Source organism: Salvelinus namaycush, chromosome 3, assembly GCF_016432855.1.
Source record: "Salvelinus namaycush isolate Seneca chromosome 3, SaNama_1.0, whole genome shotgun sequence".
In the NCBI taxonomy this organism is placed as follows: domain Eukaryota; kingdom Metazoa; phylum Chordata; class Actinopteri; order Salmoniformes; family Salmonidae; genus Salvelinus; species Salvelinus namaycush.
The window spans coordinates 69,999,979-70,023,405 of NC_052309.1; the positions used below are offsets into that span (position 1 = coordinate 69,999,979).

A 23,427-nucleotide genomic window follows, 5' to 3' on the forward strand; every position below is an offset into this window, starting at 1 on the left:
TTACGTTGTCAGCTAACCCATATAGATGCATGGGATGACCATCCATGACATCAACATTAAAGTTGTAACCATGTTTTGAGGCTATAAATTGGATGTTCACATTTACATTGTTTACAAACATTGGAGAAAAACAAGTTTATAATCTAGGTTCTGATGGGGTATGACAGCTGAACCAAGCTCATGAGTCATTTATAAGTTATATTCTTCAAGAATCAATGGGTATATATCATTCATTTATTAGTCCAAAATATGGAGTAGCAACTGCAGATTCTAGCCTTATAGTGGCACTCCATTCTAATTTTCATCTCATTTAACACCTGATTTACTTAACAAAAGGCACCTCTCATTAGGTGGTCCAGGTAAGTCATGACATGACACAACTGGGGGAGGGGCCTTTCCTCTTTTGTTCTCGATTGCTCCTCTATTGTTCCTCAAGCAAGGAGGAGGCCGATGACATGGATTCCCATCAGACCAACTCTTTGAATGCCCTACTCTTTGAAGTTTCCAGTTGTTTAAAAAACACAATTTTGCTCAAAACATATATATTCTTTGCCTTTAGTGTGTATCCTTTACTGTAATTATACTTGGAATATCGCTTTTAAATAATAAACGTTTTTTTGTTTTTTTTATCACTGGAGGACGTCTGTGGGACAATACTCTTAGTATTTTGGGATATTTTGGTTTTCAAAGACTGATACAATCCCAAAAACATTGAGACCACTATTTCTGGTTTCACATCTTCTGTGTCGGAATGAACTCTTTGTGTGTGGCACGCCACCAGGTTCAGTCCTCCTGCTATTCTTAATTGATTGTGTGGTGATCACATGTCTATGTACTGTACTCAAAGCACATAATGCTGGCTGTCAGCCTGCCATGGACTAAAGAGGCTGTCCCTCCACTTGACCCCACCATTATTGTGAGCACTGATCTCATTTGGCAAGGCAAGCTCGAGCAGCCTTCAGTGTCTGACATGTCTTTGCAGCAGCAAATCCTTCCCAATGCAGAGATAATGGGGAGATGGAATAGAAACCAATGGTAATCAGAGGGCATCAGATCTAATGGATGCAGAATAGTATGTCTCTCTCTTTCATCTTGATGGATGATAAAGTCAATTCCAAGTCATTGGTCTAATCCATGATAATTGTATCACGGTGTGATAGTAAAGTATTAGTGCTAGTTATATTCACCAGCATGGCGTGGTCTTTCACAGGGGCAAAAATTAATAGGTGCCAAGTCTGAATTTTACAATTTTCAAGTTGCAATACAGCGCTGATGAGGAATTTATGTTTTTCTATCAAAATATGTTAATTTTTAATCTCTGAAACCCCTTTACAACATTAATTTCCACCAAACAGGATGATAACATGGTATTATATGGAAAGTTCCAGTTTGATAATGTTCCCTCATTTAATGTAATCTCAACCTGATGGACAAAGCCATCGTATGACTTTTGACATGTGCAGAATTTGTTGGGAAAATCCCTATTTATCTGTGACTGTTTAGGGAGCACTTCTGTATGAAGCATTGTATCAATGTTTTGACCTTCAGTCTTTGGCCTTCGCTATTTTGTGTCATACAAACTGCATTAAGCCTTGTCCAATATCATGTTTTTAGAGTATACAATCAGTGTAGATATAAGGGCTAGGCGGATCACTTAGAATATCTAATGATCTTAACCAAACCGAAGATTGATGTGTGATTTGCTGACATTTCCCCATGTCTGTCCTGTTTTTCCTCAATCACACTCTAACTGGCCGAGCTCTTGTTATTTCAACTGGAACAAACATAAACAGGTAGATGTGTGGAGCCCTGAGAAAGGGGAAGTTAGAGATCCTATTTGACAGGTTCACAGTGACTATTTTATTTTGTCTCTCCCCTCTGTCCCCTAGGTGGTTGACTGTGAGACATTTAATCGAGGGACTAGCGGTTTCATATCAGTAACAAAAATCAAATAATGCAAGATGATTTACTCCCGCTAGCAACCAGGGAGCGTATTCTTAGCAACCAGCCGAGCCCCGGGCCTCGGTGTAATCAGCTTGAAAATATTTCAATTATTGTGTTGATTTTAGTGGATTTGAGATGTGGTCGGTGGGTGCCTTAGTACATTCAGCCCATGACCTGCAGAGGAAGACATTGATTTAAACAGGTGTCAGAAAGGAAAAGTACAGGCAATTTAAATGGGAATAGGATAGCAAAGTCATTGAGCATTGTTCAGTGCATGTGTGACATCCACCCGATGCTGCCAAATCAATGTAGCTCAACTGAACTAAAAAATGTACCTTGAGGAATCATCCATCTGCCATGGACCACTGGAGCAAGAGGATTGACTCTCCCTTCCCTTCCTCCATGTGCTCTCTTTGGTTGCCTATCTGAAGCACAATCACACTCTTTTCACACTATTAAGATATCTAGTACCGGGGATGATTGATCAACCTTCTGTGACAAAATGCTCTGATTGATGAATGTTTAGATTTGCATCTCTTCATGATAGAGCTTCAGCAAACGTATGTCACACACAACCAGGGAAAGAAACAAACTATGTGTTATTGACTGTTTTGTCATGACTGTTTCAAGCTGTGTCGTTATGTGGACATTGTGAAATCTCTGGGATGCATATTGCCAGTAGCAGCTGGTGTAAAACAACGTCTGGTTTTCTATGCAATGGAACGGTATTCGAATATTTCCTTTTAGAAGATCTAGTTAGGCCAAATTGGCCAGTGGTGACCCCCATTCATCTTTAATGGGAAAATATTAACACACCCTCCTTCATCAAATTTGCAGGGTTACGTTTAGCATGCAAATTGATTCCTTTCACTTTTCCACAAATGCAGATCATTTTAGCCCAGCTAATTTAGGGGTTGTGAGAATAGGGCTGTAATTAACATAACAGATTTGCTGTGGTAGGCCTATAGTGTCCTAAACGCATTCCCTCACTCGCTAGCCATATCCATCCCCAGCCATGATTGTATCATATTGCCTGGCTTATCTTAAGTGAGCAGTGATGTCAGTGGGCACTTACTCAATTACTTCCCAGTATTTTGCTTATTTGCACTCAAAGCTGTGAAAATTGTTAAACGTTACACCGTTAATTACCAGTTGTGCAAAATAGTGAGTGACAATATTTCCCTCCCCTCCTTGCTCTCCTTATGAATATTAACTTCTCCAGTAAAGGGGCAATGTAATGGGCACTGTATGGCACCGGCGTGAGATGACCAGCCGAAGAAAGCTTCAGGGAAGGTTCGAGAACAGAAAGGATTCCTGCTTGTTCGTGACCTCAGGTGACAGCAATTAAATGTGTTGCACTGCTTTGAGATCACATGGACTACCATTTGAATCATGTCTCTTGTTGATATTGAAGTGTGCGCTGTTATTCTGAGTGGGCTTGTGTAGGTGTTGTTTGTATTGTAATATGTGTGGGCGCTCCAACTCTAATGGTTAAACATGCTTTCTCTTCATTTAGAGATGGAAAGGATGCCCGTTTTAAATATTTCATTTTCTACTGTAACTAATGTAAAGGACTGACCCTATACACCAGGCGTGAGGGGTAAATATTGGCCTTTTTCAATGTCAAGATACTGTGGCCCGGCTTTAAAGTAACTCAGGTGCATTCAATCTCTCTAACATAAACATGTAACCCCCCCCCCTTTAACGTCACAACAGCTTGTTTGATTGTCTTACGACTTTTGGAACATGCATTCTTACTTTAGGTCCATTGAATTTATGTTTATTGAAATAATTATATATAGTGCGTTAATTGCTATTTTTCATGTATGTTGGAGAGAATGAAGCTTGTACAGTCCATCTGTCAGTCAACACTTGCATTAGATATGATCGCAATCCGTGCAATCAGTTTACCTCTAACATATGGTTGTCCCCCAAGCTCATGAGAGGACACATTTTAGAGACATGTTCTTGAGTAGCTGATGTCCATGTGTAGCTCAAAATGGGGGGAAAAAGACATCAGAAAATGTCGTGTTGGAGAGGTGCTAATGTGTGTGATCACACATTAATCGGCTGACAGTATCTCACATTCTACAGTTAGTCCATTCTCACTGAAGTGAGGTCTAAGTGTCAGGTGTCATAATTTAATTGTGGTGTTTTCTATTTCTCTACAGTACTTAGGGGACTGGAGAACAGGCTAATCTATGGCAGAGTCTACTTCTCTCTTTCTCTGCCTCTCCCTTGCTTTCTTTCTTTCTTTTTTTAATTGGGGACACTAGGGGTTCACTTCACATTTCCCTTTAATCTTGACCTTAGCAGATTAACTGCTGATAAAGATAAGAATCGTTATCTGCCCAAAGAAATTCAAGGAACAATTTTCTCTGTTCATTTTTTGTTCATTAATGGAAAAGTGCTTTTGTAGTTGAAGATATCTTGAACATGCACACAGCCCATATCTCCTATGACAAAGCAAGCTTTTGTAAAGGAGTTTACGGATGTGTTGTCATTTATTTAAATTACCTCCTTTGAACAATAGCTGAGCAATTATATATGTTCAATACATTTTATAAATCACCACAATTTTGGGGTGGGGAATTGGAATGTATATTGGAATGCTATCAGATTGACAGTCCGAGTGTTTTTTTTTTGGGGGGGGGGGGGGGGGGGGGGGTTGCAAGTAATTCTGTTAATACAAATAGTCAGCATGTTCATGACATTCCCAAGAGGGCAGAGGACGAAGAAAGGAAAAGAACAATACTGATTGAGATACATGTCTTCCATGTTGAATTCACATAGGAGACGACCAGAGAAAAGAAAATGTGGAATTTAACAGAGGAGGAGGCAGGATTAGCAATAAATAACCCAGACAAGATATTGTTTTGGTAGAGCCCTTCTCCGCTGAATTCATTAAGGGAGTGATATATACAGCGTTTCTCAAATGGCACCCCATTCCCCACAAAGTGCACCAACCCCAACCAGGGCCCATAGGCCTCTGGTCAAAAAGTAGTGCACTATACAGGGGATACAGTGCCACCCGAGATGCAGATATAGCTAGAGGTCAACAGCCTATAGGGGCTGCCTGCATCTATGGACCTACTGCAGATATGTACAGCCAAATTCACATACACTGTAAAACCTTTCTATTATTTCAACAGTAAAACACTGTAGGATGCATAGTATAATACCATAAATGTGTTTTACAGCATTCATGCTGTAGATTGCACTGCATTATGGGTAAAATGCTGAAAATAACTGTAATTCAGAAGCCTCCTGTAAATATTACTCTAACATACTGTATTTCTTTACAGTAATAGTGTATGCCTACAGTAGATTCAAATGATCCGGTTCAGGTGTCAACCTCATGCTGTCGGGCGAGACACATGAAACTCAGACTATTTTAGTAAATATCTTCTTGAAGAGGCTGTGAAGTGGAAGAATATTTTCAGCAGCTGCTGGGTAGGTACCTTGCCTTGTTAATAAGCATATTTATTGCTAGACAACATTGAATTACTGCATGTTTCCTTAGCTAACCTAGCTAGATAGCAGGCTAACGTTTTGCTAGCTAGCTAGCTCGAGTTGACAAAACCATTTCGGTCTGCTTTAAATTTCTTGTAGATATCTAGAAAATCATCACAGAGAGACTATTGTGATTATAGGCTGTATCACAGCTTCTGAGTGCCAGAGAGAGTACACTGAGCGCAGATTCGTGAAGGGACGATTCCGGGATACTGGCGGCACAGTGAAGAGACGACTCGGGGATACTGGCCTTCTAGGCAGAGTTGCAAAGAAAAAAGATTAAGATGGGCAAAAGAACACAGACACTGGACAGAGAAACTCTGCCTAGAAGTCCAGCATCCCGGAGTCGCCTCTTCACTGTTGACGTTGAGACTGGTGTTTTGCAGGGTACTATTTAATGAAGCTGCCAATTGAGGAATTGTGAGGCATCTGTTTCCCAAACTAGACACTCTAATGTACCTTGTCCTCTTGCTCAGTTGTGCAGCGGGGCCTCCCACTCCTCTTTCTATTCTGGTTAGGGCCAGTTTGCGCTGTTCTGTGAAGGGAGTAGTACACAGCATTGTACGAGATCTTCAGTTTCTTGGCAATTTCTCGCATGGAATAGCCTTCATTTCTCAGAACAAGAATAGATTGACGAGTTTCAGAAGAAAGGTCTTTGTTTCTGGCCATTTTGAGCCTGTAATCAAACCCACAAATGCTGATGCTCCTGATACTCAACTAGTCTAAAGATGGTCATTTTTATTGCTTTTTTAATCAGGACAACAGTTTTCAGCTGTGCTAACATAATTGCAAAAGGGTTTTCTAATGATCAATTAGCCTTTTAAAATGATAAACGTGGATTAACTAACACAACGTGCCATTGGAACACAGGAGTGATGGTTGCTGATAATGGACCTCTGTACGCCTATGTAGATATACCATAAAAAATCTGCCGTTTCCAGCTACAATAGTCATTTACAACATTAACAATGTCTACACTGTATTTCTGATCAATTTGATGTTATTTTATTGGACAAAAAATGTGTTTTTCTTTCAAAAACAAGGACATTTCTAGGTGACACTAAACTTTTGAACAGTAGTATATATAGTACTATTTCTTTTTTTCTTATTACCATTTTCATTGTTTTATTTCACTTAGTTCTGTTGATTGGAGCTAGGAGATCTGAATCGGAAGATCTAGGACTGTACCCAGTCCCAATTTTAACTTCGTCTCCCTCTTTGTCTCTCTATTCCCCACAGCCCCAATGCACAGGCATACAATATAGTTTTTACATTAGTGTTGTAATGATTCTCTTATTTGGTTACATATGTGGTAACTTCTTGTTACTTCTATTGTCAATTGTGTTGTTCATTCGTTTTGATACATATTTGAATACATTTATTTTATGTACAAATGTATTGTTTTTCTTACATTTAGATTTGAGGTAGAATTTCACTGTACATTTACAGCATTATCCTGGCACCAGAATTGTCAGCTTAATACTGTAATTTTGCTTTACAGTACTATTTTCCATACCGTAAAACATTACAGCATCCCTGTACATTTACAGCAAGGATGGTGTAATATGTCTTTACAGTAAGGAAAATAGTACTGTAAAACATATTACAGCATCTCTGCTGTAAAGCAAAATTACAGTATGAAGCTGGTCACTGTGGTGCCAGTATAATGCTGTAAATGTACAGGGGAAGGTTTTACAGTGTAATAGGTTACTAAACCTGACCAAAAGAGAAGCAGCACATAGGCACAATTAAAGAGCAGGACCACAAGACCAATTGCTTGGCCCATTCACCTGAACTCCCTTCAATTCAGTAACATTATGGCCTAGCCATGGGCTAGTACTGAGAAGCAAGTCTTTATTTCACTCCACCATACAAGTATTCAATAAGGATCTCCATAAACTATCAATTAACGAGGAGTAAATGTTGTCACGCAGCCACTTGTTCTACTGGATCCACAAAGAGTGGCAGCCCAGTTAGGGTTAGATTGGGTGTTTTGTTTGTTGATTAAACATGGCTGGTGCACCTTCTGGGAACGAGCAACAAATTATTACAGTCAATATTTCCCGATCAGAAGCCATCCTGCTCTGTGCTCGCTCCGTCAGTATTACTAAGGATTACTGTACCTCCCGGACAGAGGGTGGCCCAAAGCTGGCAAACACATTGGATTAGTGAGTCAAACTGCAGCCTTGCACAGCCAAACCTATCCATGGCGTATGGCGTAGCACTGAGAGAAATGTGAGAAGCCCTAACGCAGTGGCTTCTATACAGTCTTGCCCCCTATGCTGTCTTGTTAATTTATTCATGAGTATGCCATTAAGATTGAGTTTCATACCAAATGTGATTATTAGATTTAGTGGGCTTTGTTTTGCCAATTTCAGTGGACATTGTTATAGCACAAGTGATTCGAATGTCTCTGTGCAAGTCTATTGTGAATGCTTGAATTTTCAACACCAGCTCTATTTGAATGTCCATATGGGATCTCGGGTTAAAGTAACATATCCATGTTTGTTCTTCACAGTTGCATACCAGTGTGCATTAAAATTCCTACTGATATCTACTTTACATATATTACTTTTAATTGAATTCCTATTTGGGAGCCTGCCTGCTGGAGAGAACCTCAATTTGTTCAGTAAATGTATGTCCTCCAACTCCCCATTTATTAGGCTTAAAAAGCTGTAGGTGGTGCTTTAATTATTTCTCCTGTGCCATAATCAGTTATTTTGAAAGGCTGGCCTGCTTATCGATAGCGCTGAAATGAATGTTATGTCTTAAAAGGTTCCTTCCTCAGGTTCTTCCTCTAGCCGTCGATAAGGTGTTCGGTAGGGAAGCGATCCTTAGACATCTCGGTGTTGTTGATGGATATGGTCACACTTCTGAGAGGAAAACAGCATTGATTCTGTCCCACTATCACTTCTAATTTTCTTCCAGCCTTTGCACTATGGGATCCTTTATGCCTAATCACACCCACTTACAGGGCTGGTACGAGGCTTTCTTTTTATTTCAAGAAGTGTGCCTGAAGCTCCCAGACAGAGTGTGTCAGTATTGAAGTGTTTCTGGCCTGTCAGACCTTCCCCACTTCCTGCTCTAATGTGATCGATCGGACTGGCGACAGAGCCATAACATGCTCCTCCTCTACAGTCTACAGGACACTTTGATAGTGACATTTCAGGCCCAGTTAGAACCTATTTCCCCTGGCCCATTAAAAAAAAACTGGACCTCAAGTGAAACCCTGTGTCTGGTCCATCCCTGAGCTTCCTGCCGCATTAATGACAGAATTGTACATGTCAGTACTGCCAGGGAGTCCAAGGATGAAATAATGTGCATGTAGTAGTCAAATCTGAGGTCTTGGCCTTGATGTGTAAAGAGCATTTGCAATACCACTTTAATGACGAAAGGAAGGAGAGAGCTGGGGGCTGGTGACTAGCCTATTGGAGGACATGTCAAGACCTTCACGCCAACCATTTTAATTGCAACCAGAAAATGCCTATTAGCTAAAGAAGACTTCCGCTGCAGGCTGAAATAAGATCACTAACACCAGCCATGCACTGTTTAGTTTGGATTGTGAGGGATGTTATTTAAAAGTAATTATGTATCGAGACCATGAGGATGAGTAACTTTGATAAACAACACTGATGAGTATTGTTACAGGCTGCATGGTAACTTTAAGTTTTTTTTAACCAACCTCTGACACCTCTGTAATTTGCTGGAGCTGACTTGTGTTGTTAAAAACTGTGCATTTTGGGGACATTTCTAAAAGGATAGTTATAAGTTAAAAGCTGGAGAAAATGCTTTGATGGGACTACTCAGGGAGACAATCTCTCTGTTGAGGTGTGTTCTGAGTAATGATTTTTATAGCTAACTTTTGATGGAGGATGGAACACTGCCTGACAGTGTGATCAGAACCAATCCCCTGTATGAAATGGAAAAGGTTAATGCAGTTTAAGGGCTGAAATAATAACTCATTATCCTTGGGTTAACTACACCCTATGGCAATTTCTCTCATGTCCTGCTATGTTTGGCTTGACCCAAATCAATGAAAACAGTCCACCTATCAAATCATTTAACAAAGCCTAACCTCCAGCAGAACAGCAGCCTACTTTAATGACCACTGTGCAACTGAAGGCACACTCCAAAGGGTGCAACTGAAGGCACACTCCAAAGGGCAGCTAAGGTCTGGAACTGAAACTGAAAAGTACCCCCCCCCCCCCCCCCCCCCCCCCCCCCCCCACTTCTACTATTATCTGGATATTTGACTTGTAGTGACAGATCCAAGATGCCACAGGAGATTAAGCTCCATTTTTACGAGCTCCTAGAATTGTTTTATTACAGTGTAGTTCAGTCATTGGAAATGATATCTCAATGTATTCCTCTATTGAAGTACGGTGCTCATCAACAAAGCATATGGAGATCAAGCTCATAATGGTGAACTTTGTTAGTGTTACATCCTATTGATTACAATACAGTTTCTGAGATGATCAGTATGCAATGTTAGATGTCAAACGTACCTTCAAACAGAGGGAGATGTTGAAATGATCATGGAGTTGAAGTCCTATAATAAACCACAACATTTACCCATTTCGCTTTCGTCCTCTGACTGTATTTATTTAACTAATGAACTTTCAATTCAATCTCTCATAGGGTATTCAATGACAACACACATATATTACTTTACTTTGCGATAGTATACTAAAAGATAAGAGCCCTCTAGATTGAAAAGTGCCAAGATCTATAGATGGGGCTTGTTCACCTTCTGAAAAAGACTGATTTGAGGCATATGAAAAGAGCTGACATCCACAAATAGATTTGGACAGTGTTGCCTTAACATCTGAGGACACTGTTTAACTCATCCCATCTCAGGAAGTTTTCACACTTCACGCTTCATTAACCTCTGGGTCGCAGGTTCCCTGGGAAGTCGGGAGAGGAAAATGCCTGTTTACACCGTTCTCTAGAAACCACCACAAAGTGGTTAGTCTTCATTGTGGCATATCAACACAGGTGAAAAACATGTGGCGGTGGGGAGCGAAAGCCCTGTAAGCTGTCTGAATATAACCTAGCTTCAAAACATAAAATGCTTTCTATATATAGTAGGTATCACCCAGGTGGACCGTGCATATGTGTACTGGATGATGTTGGTAATGTAACGCCATACAATCAAATGTACGTTCTATTCATTACATGTAACCCATGACATAATTTCTGGGAGCAAAAAGAGTAAAGCAAATAAGACCTTGTGTGGCAACACCTTATTGATTCCATGTAGGTTTCTTTTTTCTTTTTTTTTTGCTGAATGGATTTGGAAACAGATTGAGTGATCTTTTTAAAGCACCACATCTGTGGGTGTTGACATACGGGTCCACTGAGGAAGTACATCCATCCATATCACACATGAGCTGAGAGTGGCTAGATAAGCTGAATAAGCTATAGGTCTATCTATAATACATAGGCCTATGTTAAATGTCATTACTCATGACTTTGAGGAAGACCCCTTATTAGTTATTTGGCTGGAAATTCCGTGGTTGGTTCATTAAATGAAAAAAGCTAATGAAACACTTTTCACAAGGTGATAATTAGCAGAGAAGAGCAGGGCTGCAGTCACAGGCTGTTAGATATTTAATAACCACAATGACCAAGGGAGTTGGTGTTAATTTCTGGGTCATGTTTATGATGTTGATTTATTCCAGATCAAAATAATGGATGGTAAACGCCTCAAATGTAAACCAGAATGTCTACATCCGGATATGACAAGATGCATTTGCTATAGAGGAAGCATTTTGGGGCATATTGAATGTAGCTGAAAGCAGATTGGAGCTAGGCCTATAACTCAAACCTTACAATAACTGAATAATTCTAGGTGGTTGCCTTTATTGTTTCCCACATGGTTTGATGTAGTTGGTTGATATGACAGATGGATAGAGTATAATTCAGTCCCCCACTGCCTGTACTTTCCAAGCGTGAATTTGCAGATAAAGCCGACAGGCGACAGTTGAGATGATGAGATAATTAAATGTTATAGAAGGTCTTCAAATGGGTGGGCCTATTACACAACAGACATTAACATTTCAATACAATATTTCATTCTTCACACATCTCTACACTCTTATAAAAAAAAGTGCTATCTAGAACCTAAAATGGTTCTTCGGCTGTCCCCATATAGGAGAACCCTTTGAAGAATCATTTTTGGTTCCAGGTAGAACCCTTTTGGGTTCCATGTAAAACCCTTTCCACAAAGGGTTCTACGTGGAACCCAAAACCCTTTCCACAAACGGTTCTACATGTAACCCAAGTGTTCTACCTGGAACCAAAAAGGGTTCTCCAATGGGGACAGCCGAAGAACCATTTTGGAACCCTTTTTTCTAAGAGTGTATAGCCAACATTCTACTTATAGTAACCTATGTTTTTGTCTTGGCCAATAGCTACAAAAAAGACTGCTGGCTTCTCTCTTGTCAGCTTTGATTTTACTGGATGCTCTATAAGACATGTTGTAGTTTGTGCTATAGGCTAGTAGTGCATTGTTCATGATCGACTATGATCGACTAATCTCAACAATGCAGCCAATGACTTGATGTCAAATTTAAGTCATTTTAGTTTAGGCTACCAACGTTGTTTAGCTAATTCAGTGAGGCTGAATGAGAGAATGAAGGGGACTTCCTTCTGTCCCAGTGATACCCAAAGAGAAACACTGGCACTTGGATCTTTAACACAATCGCTTAAAATGCTACTTGACATTTGGCTTCTATCCTGGAGCAACTCCGCCATGCTTTTTTGGGGATTTTATTACATCGCATGCTTATTAATGGACCGACAGACTTAATCGCTCTTATCTCGGCCAAGCAAACGTGGGATAGGATTATCATAGACATGTGCATTGTTTTACGGTCAATGCCTAAATTGATTATGAGTCACGTGGAAATTGAATTATTTGCCATGTTTTGTCTATGGGTTGTTGTAGCCTAATATTATTGGTGTACATTTGCAATGTTTGATTATTATAGAAAATATAGGCTCACATCTGCAAGTCATATACGCATATACTAAGCTATGTTGTAGGACTATCTATAGATCCACATCGAATAGCTAAACTAATTGGTAATTTGAAGTCTGTCGTGTATGACTGATCATTCTAATCTTGAATTGACTTGGCACAGTCCTTCTACATTCATGCTCATTTCGAGCTACTGAAACAAAGCCCTGCTAAGCAGATACGATTAGTGACAAGTTTGTAGAAAACCTCTGGCAATAATACATGAATAACCACTTAGAAACTCAAAGACTCTTCAAAAGTATCCTAAAGGCTTGTTAGGAAACATGATCTTGGAAAATGTATAAGGAAAAGTGCTTAATAACTTTCCTATAATCTACAAAACCAATGAATTAGCAGGTCACTAAACACAATTTTCTTTGTGTTCACTTCTATAATAATGTGTACTAGCCAGCTTCAAATAGTTAAGACTGTAACAAATTAAATGATGAGACAACAATTAATGAATTGCTTCATGAATAAAAATTGATGTTACACTCACTCATTTCTAACACCAATAGGCCCATGCAATGCTGAAGAAAAACAACGTAAATTGACAAGTAATATATTCGTAGGCATATCTGTATAATTATGTTGTTAAGTTCGGCATTGGTGTGTGCTATGAACATTGCATGTTGTAAAAATATAAACAGTGTGCCTCTTTCATTCTTAAATAATGTCAATGGCATAATTCCTGGTTCACCCCCTTAATTTGCAAAAAAATGGCAAATGACAAAATAAGTTAATTTACTCAAAGCTGCGAGGGAGGGAAAAGAGAACGTTGCAAATGAGGTTCTTGATATCACGCTCATAATTAATTGCGAAAATTTGTTTCTATTAAATAAAAATAACACGCATTGAGAAACTCAATTAGCATCAATTAAGCTTGATATCCCAATTTGGATGTGTCGTTGAAAACAAGCTTTTTCGTAGTCTTTTTTCCCTCTCTGATGCTGAATACGAACGAGATTTCTGCCTTTGGGCTGCTTTTCGCTCCTTTGAGAGTTGAAAATGAAAAATGGAAATGAAATATCAGGAGGTGCTAAATTAGCTGCCTGATCTGCACTTATTGCTGCATATACGCCCCTATTACTTTGCCAGTCTGTGTCTCTCTTTTAGCATTCCAGGCATGGAGAGGCGTCGAGATAGCAGATTTATCAAATGGGAAAATGAATGCATGATGATCAGTTAAATTGAAAATCAGCGCCTGCATGACAGCCCGACCTGACACCTCCGTAATTAGAAAGAAAAATGATGGCGTCCGATGCATAATAGAGCAAAAACAATTTACACTCTCCCATAATGATCCGGCGTTCAAATTGAAAATTTCTCCGGGTAGAAATTGAATTCATAAAGTATGATTCATGGAGGACACATTTCCTGGGGGCTGCCTGGGCCATATCGATTGATAGTTTGTCTTGAATCATACAGCGTGCAGCTCTCAGGCAAAAAAAAAAGCTTAACTACTTAAGCAAATCGCTAATTTCACCTTAAGGCCACCAGTGTGCAGCCACGATACTCCTGTTCAGTATGCTAATGAATTAAACATGAACACCCCCTACCATGCAACATACGCTCCAAATAAGACACACACAAAAAAAATATATATTGAAGGACACATCCAGAGAACTCTAATTTCCAAATGACCTATCCTAAATGGCAACTCATTGACAGAAATAAAGCTCAATAATTGGGGGAGCTGTGGCTGGCTGAATAAGAAGATAATGTCTTTAAATATTATGTCGGGTTTAGGAATATATATTTAATAAAAGTTTAAAGTATTATCTTTGTTGGGTTGAGAACTTCCAAGGGCCATTGTATTTGGATCTGTTTTCATCAAATAATAAGTTATTCATTAGCTTATTGACTTTCTGTCTCTGCCATAGGCCTATATACTCTCTGTTGAGATTAAATTTTCCCTTTCCCTATACACTTTTGCCTGTCTCTTATACCAAAAGCCCCCCTTCACCCACACCCAATAAGTCATTGCTTCCTCTGAGCAAACAGCAGTCACCGGGTGAAAATTATGTAAATATTTTGAAAGGGACACAGGCTCAGAAATTCATTTGCGCCGGCTCAGATGTAAAGCTGCCCCTCTGATTATTTTCAATTTATTTGCAAATCAAGACCCTAAAAGAGTAGCAGGAACTCTGGGTATTTAAGGACAACTACACCACACTGGAATGGATGTTTTCTATTTTTAGGATTTAGATGTTCGTGTTATTGAGGGCATTTTCACGTGCGTTATACCTATAGGCCCTATCTTGTAAAACAAGCTGTATGCGATGTGAATGGTCTTTCCTTTCTTACCTCGACTTTAGATCTGGTCAACATTGCTAATATTGCCATGGCGCAGATGTCCCCGAGCCTGCACAGCATCCCTGGGGACCGCCAACCCTATTAGAACAAATGTGTTCTGCTATTGTAAATAGGCACGTTTGCTTCGCCCGTCCTATTACAGCCGACGCATGATCAATAGGCTGATAACACAGAAACATCAATGTAAGCGACAGAACAATGAGGGATATCATCGAACATCTATCTTAATATAGCCGGCTACAAGGGCCCTGACAAAGTGAAAAGCTCATGAAAATTCCGCCCCACGAATTCCCATCTCCTATCCAATATGCACAAACACACTCCCAGCTGCCGGGGCTATTATTTTCGTATTTCAATTTGACACCCCAGCCTTTCATGCTAATTCTATTATTCTTGGAAGTTTATGTGATTTCATATCACTAGAAATCGGTCATGTATAATAACCCTTTGGGCTAGAAAGAAAAAAACCCGGAAACCTGCGGTAGCCGGTGGGAAAATAATTACTTTCATATCAAAACTCAGCAGGAGTCGAGCGGGTCCTTTCGCCTCCGGCTCGTAACCTCATTTCAGTGAGGCTTATAGATGAATAAATTTGTTAAAGCAATACACAAAATACAACATCAGATTTTAGCAGAAAGCACTACCTATACCCACTATACGGGCTATTTAAGGTCTCACACGGTTTGGATTTATTGTATACAATCGATTTATTTATGAAAACCTTACATATATAAATATTATAATACTTTTTACAGCCTTTGAGGATTTTTGTGGTTTTTATGTATTTTTACAGTTCGTTACACAGGGGGGCTAGTACTACTACCACCACCAACACACACACACGTGCACATATACACGCACGCACGCACGCAACAAACACACACACGCACACAATTATAACCCATCATCATCAGAAAATAGGCTATATATGTCATCTGTAAAATTAGAGTTTATATTCTAAGACGTGATTGAGCTTTGGGCAAATGAAATGTGTTGTTGACGCTATCAATATTTATTCTCACCTATAGGTCTATTATTCCATATCGACATCTTGAGTCTCTGTCTTTGTCTCTGGTGGACAGTTGGTTGTCACAGACTCGGAAGTCTCTGGGTAGTCTTTTACAGACTGCTCTTTTTTGTCTAATGGCAGATACTTTGAATCATCATCATCTTGGAAATATGTTGCACTACAACTGGCTGAAGACTGACTACAGTTTCTACTGGAAAAGGTAACATGGCCTGGGCTGTTCTGTGGGGAACTAGTATTTTTCGCGGTAAAGTTGACCTGCACTTTGATTGCTGTCGCGTCGTTAAGATTGTTGGACTCCTTATGGTTTTTATGTCCAGTATTGGCAGATAAGCTGCTGTCATTCACTGGGGTTCTTTGTGTGGAGTTGTCAGTATCTGAGTCTGGTGGTGTTGTCTTCAAAGCAGTCTGAGGAACAATGAATCCAAGCGGCTGGGTGATAGGATAGAGTAAGAAATGTCCTTTCCCTATCAAAGGCCGCGAGGAGGGTAAGGCAGAAAATCCATCTATGTTCAGTTTGCGCCTTGGTCTGGAATCGGATAGAAGGCTTTCTACGCTGAATGGGTTCAGTTTCTGAAGGTTGGAGACTCTGCTGTTGGCGCACATGCTTGACTGTTGACTGCTGTCGGACGAGTCCAGCTCTGGTCCACCAGCATCTTGGTTCAAGTGTCTTTGGTTCTGGAGGGTTTGTGGTGTTTGGTCATAGCTCGATTGGGTTTGGTTTCGGCCTACAGAGTCAAAATGTGGATTTTGTTCACTGTCTGTCACTTGTGACACTCCACTGTCACTGTCAGATCCTGGGGTGTGAAATAGGTCCCCTGACAAAAGTTTATTCTGGGACCTCAACAGTCTTCGCTCCTGCTTCCTCTTCTTCTTCTCCATCCTCTCCAGTTCTCGTCTGGCGATCTCCTCCGCGTCCATGGGCTCCCCGCTGCATGTTGTTGGGTGGGAGTTGTGAGCTGGTCGCCCTGGACCCTTCTTTGTGTTTTCTTTTTTCCTCCACTTAGCTCTGCGATTTTGGAACCATACCTGCATATTAGAGAAACAAATCATGTTACGCATGTTCAAAAAGAAGATGCCCACTCTCTTAAAAAAAGACATAGGCCTAATAATAATTTAGCCTAATATTTGTGTGAACCATTGGAATAATGTTTTGTAGATGGTTCCAAATTACACAAAACCAAAGAGCAATGCCTCTTGCTTGTAGGCCTACAATTATTTATTATCAGATGCGATGACAAAAATAACCATATTTATTTTCCAATTCGACTAGGCCTACAATTATTCCGTGTGCTGATTCCTTCTTCGTTATTCAATTAAAAGTTAAATGCTGTCTGTCTGATCTGGAAAATGCTCCATGAAAACATATATCTCGCTTATGATGGGCCCATGTGTCCCAATCAAATACATAATAATAAATGGTTTAATATACGTAGTTACAAATACTCAAAATTACCCCAACACCTAACTGCCTAAAAATTGCTAAAGTGACATGACAAATATAGGACTAGACCAGCGTTTCTCAAACTCGGTCCTCGGGACCCCAAGGGATGCACATTTTGGATTTTGCCCTAGCACTACACAGCTGAAATAATCAACTAATCATCAAGCTTTGATCATTTGAATCAGCTGTGTAGTGCTAGGGCAAAAAACAAAACGTGGACCCCTTGGGGTCCCGAGGACCGAGTTTGAGAAACGCTGGTCTAGTCCTATATTTGTCATGTCACTTTAGCAATATTTTGGCATTTTCTCTGTGCATAACACAGTATTCATATGAGCTTTTGACATCAGAAGTGCAAATGATCACAATAATAAGTCCACGTGCATGGACATTTGACTGATGAGGTGTGTCCTTTATAAAAATGTAGGACTTGAAAATTCATCAATATTCAAGTTCATAAATGTATGTGTATACTTGGGTGTTCTATCGGTTTATATAGGAAAATACAAGTGGAAAGACTGAATGTGCATACGTAGATGTATGTAGATATATTAGTTTTGAGTATGTCTGAGTGCAAATAATATAGCCTTGTCGACTGAATCTACACAATTTATATTAATATCAAGTACAGCAAATTAACTGACCATTCCATGGCTTAGCCATATTTAAAGTATTTCTCCTTGAACCAGACGTCTTCTTTATACTCGGTTTGCTGCTCGTATCACCCTTGATTTCGAAGATTATCTCTCTATAAATATATCGTATAATGTCTTATTTAAATACATATTCACGTTTGATAATGTTTTCCTTTTTAAAATTGTGAAAAGGATTTGCTTTCATTTGCGGTTTTGAAGCATCGTACTATATGTAGATCATGGACCCTGCACATACTATAATAGGCCTCTATGTGCCTATATTACACGAGCTCCCTGTGGAGTTTTTGCTCACCGTACAAAACAACAAAGAGACAGGAATTACAGGACAGCTATATATCTAAAAGAGACCATTGTAATATATTTGTGTAAGAGACATAGGGAATAAATAGGCCTACTTTCCTTTGTTCAAACAGCCTATCAGTGTTTAAGAATCAGTAGGCTACACATCATAACAAACCAACAACAGTGAATGCCAAAAAGTGGATATGGTTGATATTTACCTGTACCCTCGATTCTATCAAGTCCAATCTCAGAGCCAGTGCTTCCCTCATGAACACGTCCGGATAGTGACTCTCATTAAAAGCCTTTTCTAATTCTTCCAGTTGCCAACCAGTGAAATTTGTGCGAGTTCGTCGTCTCTTACAACCAGGGCTATCCTTGTCTGGGTCACACGAATCTAGCATGAGAATACAAAACAAGAGAGTGTGAGAGAGACGTAAAAGTAGCCTGAATGATTTTTTGCAAGGATACATTCTTTCTGTGGTCCTTTATAAAGAAATTAATAAAATATCGTCTAATAAATGAGGCTATTATGTCCGTTTTCGATGGTAAGAAAATAGTAGTAATAATAGACTATTAATCACACAATATTGATCCTGATAATAATAACAATAACACAGTAAAACATTCTACTAACAATAGAGAAATAGTGATTTTTCCCACCCTGTCACAACACAAGGGGTTTTCACGTTTGGAGCTGAGCTCGTATGTTGCTCTCCACTGAAATGAATTGCATATAGCCTCATTTGAAAGCAGAAGACTGCTTCTTTGTTTTTTAGGATTTGGATTCCCTCTTTAAAGCTTTTATGGAGAGGATATACAGGATAGGATATACAGGATATACAGACACTTTCAGTTCTTTGTTTAGTCCTTTGATCTACAGCCAACCTTTTGACACATATTGTATTTCGTTTTTCTTACCTGTCAGCTTGTACTGCTGGTTATCTCCACAGCCAGACAAGAGGGGGTTCGAATTAACCACTGAAGCTGTGCAGGAACCATTAAGTAATCCGTCTATTGAAAAAGGAACTGCGGCCGCAGATTGAAGTTGATGACCGGCTAATTCGTAAACATGATGGTGGCTTAGATGGTACGGAAAGCCCACCATCCCGCCGAGAGAGCCTCCGAACTGGGCATGAGGTGGATCCAGTATCCTGCTGTCCATCATCTCCTAGGCAAAAGGAAACGACGTCTGGATGCTGGTGGTGTGAATTTAAAAAGCATGCAGTGAGTGTGACCAGCGAGGAGGGGACATGATGTGGAGGGAAGGATGAGCTGTACTTTATCAACATGAACCTTCCAATAATTAGCCTAGGCTTTGGGAATTTGAGACCAATGAGAAACGGTAATCGAGTATGACGTCAGAGGCGCGGTCTGCAAACGCTTTCCATATCGATTGCTAATTAAACCTGACATCCACCTCAATAAACAATATCAGAGCTGTCACAACAAGACAGGAGGGCTTTGATAAGAACTACATCACAACTACACGGGGGACCACCAAGAGAGAGTGATCAGATTGAAGCCCAGTAAAAGGTGAAAGAGATGGACTAATTTCGAACGCTCGCTCCCACATCTAAAACGACGGAGAGGCTAGTCACAGTTTTTGGTCAACATGTTATGTCGTTTTAAATTTTTACTCTCTCTATTAATCGATGCCGAGTTACAAATACCCTAATTTTAGACAAAGACATTTATCATCCAAATGCTGTCAAAATTTATTCGAGACTACAACCAATTCGCGCGCAATTTAACTGGATGTTGATGAAAGGGGGCGATCGACTCCTCAGCCTGCTGTCGATAGGCTGATTGAAAAAAGGCAGATGTTAAGTTATTAATTACATCACACACTAATTAATCTTCTGCTAATAAGAGGAACGATATTAGGAAGAAATGTGAACCCTTATTCCCCAGCACTTATACTGTAATTAATGAGACTTCATTTAGAAATGTGTGAGAATTTTTCAAAGTAGCTTCTTGTGTATACGGTTTTGCAGTTATTGTTATAGTTTTTTTGGTAGGCTAGTTTTGAACTCATGTAGGCAGGTAAATGCTGGCTTTATGAGGCAAACAAATAAAACATTGTAGCTTTGATGTGCAGCACCAGTGAGTCATCTGATATTTATCTATCTATCTATATATATATATATATAGATAGATAGATAAATATCAGATGACTCACTGGTGCTGCACATCAAAGCTACAATGTTTTATTTGTTTGCCTCATAAAGCCAGCATTTACCTGCCTACATGAGTTCAAAACTAGCCTACCAAAAAAACTATAACAACTATATTCAATAATTGTATTATATTTACCTTTATATGCCTAGAGGTTATTTATTCTCGAAGTTCAAAATAGACTATTATCCAGTGAAAATGGAGGACATTTATGATTGTGTAAAAGGTTAACAAAACTATATGACCATGTGGGGAAGCTCCGAACCATTCCTTTTTGTTACATTATGCTATTTGTCCGGAGACCTTCATAGGACTAGTCCATGTTTCCCCACTCGCTAATGTAAAGAAATGTGTTGTGAATAAAGCGAATCAATCCTGTCTAAGTAGGTCTAGTAGTTCTGTCTCTCTGCTCTGTAGGCTACAGAGAAAATTAATTCGACTTTATTTATCCCATGTCTGGTGCTGTCATAATGCTAATTTGAGTTGAAATTTCGCTCCCCACTCACTCCCTGACCCTTGGCACCCGGGTTGGCGTGTTGTAATAACCCAAATATTTCAACAGAGACCCGATAATTGTCACCTTATTAGCATGCAAATTGTTTAATTAATATTATTATGAAGAAGCATATAATCCCGTCGTCACTTGACCTCAAGCCCAAATAGCACCCCTCTGCATTTCAATGTGTACATTTTAATGAACTCCTTAGAAATGTCTCAGGATCTGGCCGTTTTATCCCTCTCCCCTACAAAGATGTGGTTAGAGTTGCCTCAGAGGCCCCTCTCTTTGTATTTTAACTAAGTTTATCATGTTTTACAGATGTTTTATGAATAATTCCAACCATTCATGTATTTTTTGAACATCTAAAATTCAATAATTGCTTCTTGTCAATTCTGATCGTAACCCCATCCAGGCGCACGGGCTCAGTGAAAAGCAGCTCTTGACACGCAGTCCCGGGAGACATTGCATTTAAATCCGTTTTTCTACAACCGGGTGACATTGTCAGATCCTAGCTTTAATTAACCCGATAATAAGACGAACAAGGCTTGCATTCAATGCCGCTACAGGTCTGTCTTTTCATTTGAATTCAAGAGTTTCATCAACAATTTAACTAGCCTTGGTCGATAGGACATAAAGGTTCAGTAAAATAATAGAAAAGTGCCTCAGAGTCAGCACCCTAAACTGCAGAACAATAGACTCTTAGAAAAAAAAGTGCTATCTAGAACCTAAAATGGTTCCTCGGCTGTTCCCATAGGCTTTCTCCATATTAGAACGCTCTGAAGAACCCTTTTTGGTTCCAGGTATAACCCTTATGGGTTCCATGTAGAACCCTTATGGGTTCCACCCCTTTCCACAGAGGGTTCTACATGGAACCCAAAAGGGTTCTACCTGGAACCGAAAAGGGTACCTGGAACCAAAATGGGTTCTCCTATGGGGCCAGCCGAAGAACCCTTTTGGAACCCTTTTTATATAAGAGTGTTTTATAGAGCTACATTGGTTCATGTGATATTTGTCTACCCTATTGTTGCCTTTACCAACTGATCTTAAATAGTGACTTTCTTGGATAAACCCACATGCAGATGGAAAAGGTAGCTCCATACACATCCATCCCTGACCTGCAGGTCAACCATTGGCATGAAAGGCCTATCTTTTATTTCAGATTATTTGAAAGCAACTGGCATAAATCACACATTTGAAGATCTCAAATCATAATTTCTGAAGGCCATCAAAGCAGCAGATGAGAAAACAAATAGGCCTATTTAGCCTATCGTCTATAGGCCTACTGTATGCTACTTGTTGTAGGCTATATGTCACATCACCTTCACAGCCTTGTACATGTCACATCATATTCACAATCTCTTCATACTATGTTGTAAGTGTTGAACCAGATGACATCAAATCACGTCTTAGGTCACAGATGTTTAGAAATGTGAAGAATGAAGCATGGCCTGTGACAGCACACAGTGCATAGCAAACGTGTGTCTGTGTGTGTAGGCATCTGTCTGTCTGTTTGTCTGTTTGTCTGTTTGTAGACCTTTGTTCATAGGGCTAGACTATGTGAAAGCGCCATAATAAGGGCTATAACACTGTCATAACATATCATGACAGGACAGGTTATTATGAAAACAGATTTTACACTGTCTGAGCATAGCTTTGAGCATAGCCAACTGACTGTTTATGACAGTATTATAGCCTAGCCCATATGACAGAGTGTTCAAGTAAAGTCTACTATTGTTGCATCACACTATCTTTAGGCTATAGAAGTGTGGAGGACAAAACATTATTGTGTTCACTGATCTTCCACTGAGGTTTGTTTTCCTGTGTTCACTCTTGGTAACTGCAGGTGACAGGGCAATGGTAATGATGTGAACAGGGAGTTCCCAGCACCTGAATATACAAAATCAGTCCTTCAACTCCAAACTTTCCCCCTGACAGAAAATGAGCATGTGTGGGCAAGTAAACATTATTGACCCTATTAACAGCAGGTATTCAAATGTAACACCCCAAACAAACAAACTAATCAAACCAGCCATCTAACACTGATGCCTACTTTACCAACATTACAGAAAATCAAATTCATTTTTAATTAGGCTAGCAAATTAATAGGCAGCAGTTGAGGAGTTTAATTACTCAATTAACTTCACGCAAGTACATTTTTAACTATCTAAATTAAGTTGCACGTTATTCGATTTGATGATAATTATAGAATTAAATCTAAATTAATTGTTGGTGGATAATTTGATACGATGAACTAGATGCAATTCCAATTAAACAGTAGAAAGCATTGGTTGCCATGTTAAGCTACCAAATCCTTTGATTCGTTTTTAAGCAAGAAACTGCTTCTAAATTTTCTCTGATCCTGAAAATTCTCTCTCCCTCTTAATCCCCACAATTAAAAGTTTCCTCCATCTAATTATCTGTAATTGTGCTGCTGTCAAAGTAGAATGGAGAAGTGAAAGCGATTGATTTGGACTTTTAATTCACTTCATTTCTGATAGAAGAGAAAGTAATTCCCTTCAAATTACCTCATTCAATCCTGACACCCTAATGCCC

At 39.5% G+C, this 23,427-nt stretch overlaps 1 protein-coding gene across 1 annotated transcript; it reads right to left on the reverse strand.

Annotated features, from left to right (window-relative positions):
* Nucleotides 1-15,827: 15,827 nt before the first annotated feature.
* On the reverse strand, nucleotides 15,828-19,365 carry LOC120044011 (homeobox protein unc-4 homolog). Its single transcript, XM_038988604.1, has 3 exons — nucleotides 19,119-19,365; nucleotides 18,419-18,594; nucleotides 15,828-16,850 (listed from the first exon to the last, which is right to left on the reverse strand). Exons 1-3 carry the CDS (start codon nucleotides 19,363-19,365, stop codon nucleotides 15,828-15,830), a joined length of 1,446 nt encoding a protein of 481 aa, XP_038844532.1.
* Nucleotides 19,366-23,427: the final 4,062 nt, after the last annotated feature.

What these genes read in the sequence shown, in the direction of transcription:
- LOC120044011 (XM_038988604.1), bottom strand. Translation starts at nt 19,365, where the DNA reads ATGATGGACAGCAGGATACTGGATCCACCTCATGCCCAGTTCGGAGGC. An exon ending in CCAGCAGTACAAGCTGACAG is followed by an intron (nt 18,595 to 19,118) that starts GTAAGAAAAACG and finishes TTCTCATGCTAG; the next exon opens with ATTCGTGTGACCCAGACAAG. An exon ending in TGATAGAATCGAGGGTACAG is followed by an intron (nt 16,851 to 18,418) that starts GTAAATATCAAC and finishes TCTAATATGCAG; the next exon opens with GTATGGTTCCAAAATCGCAG.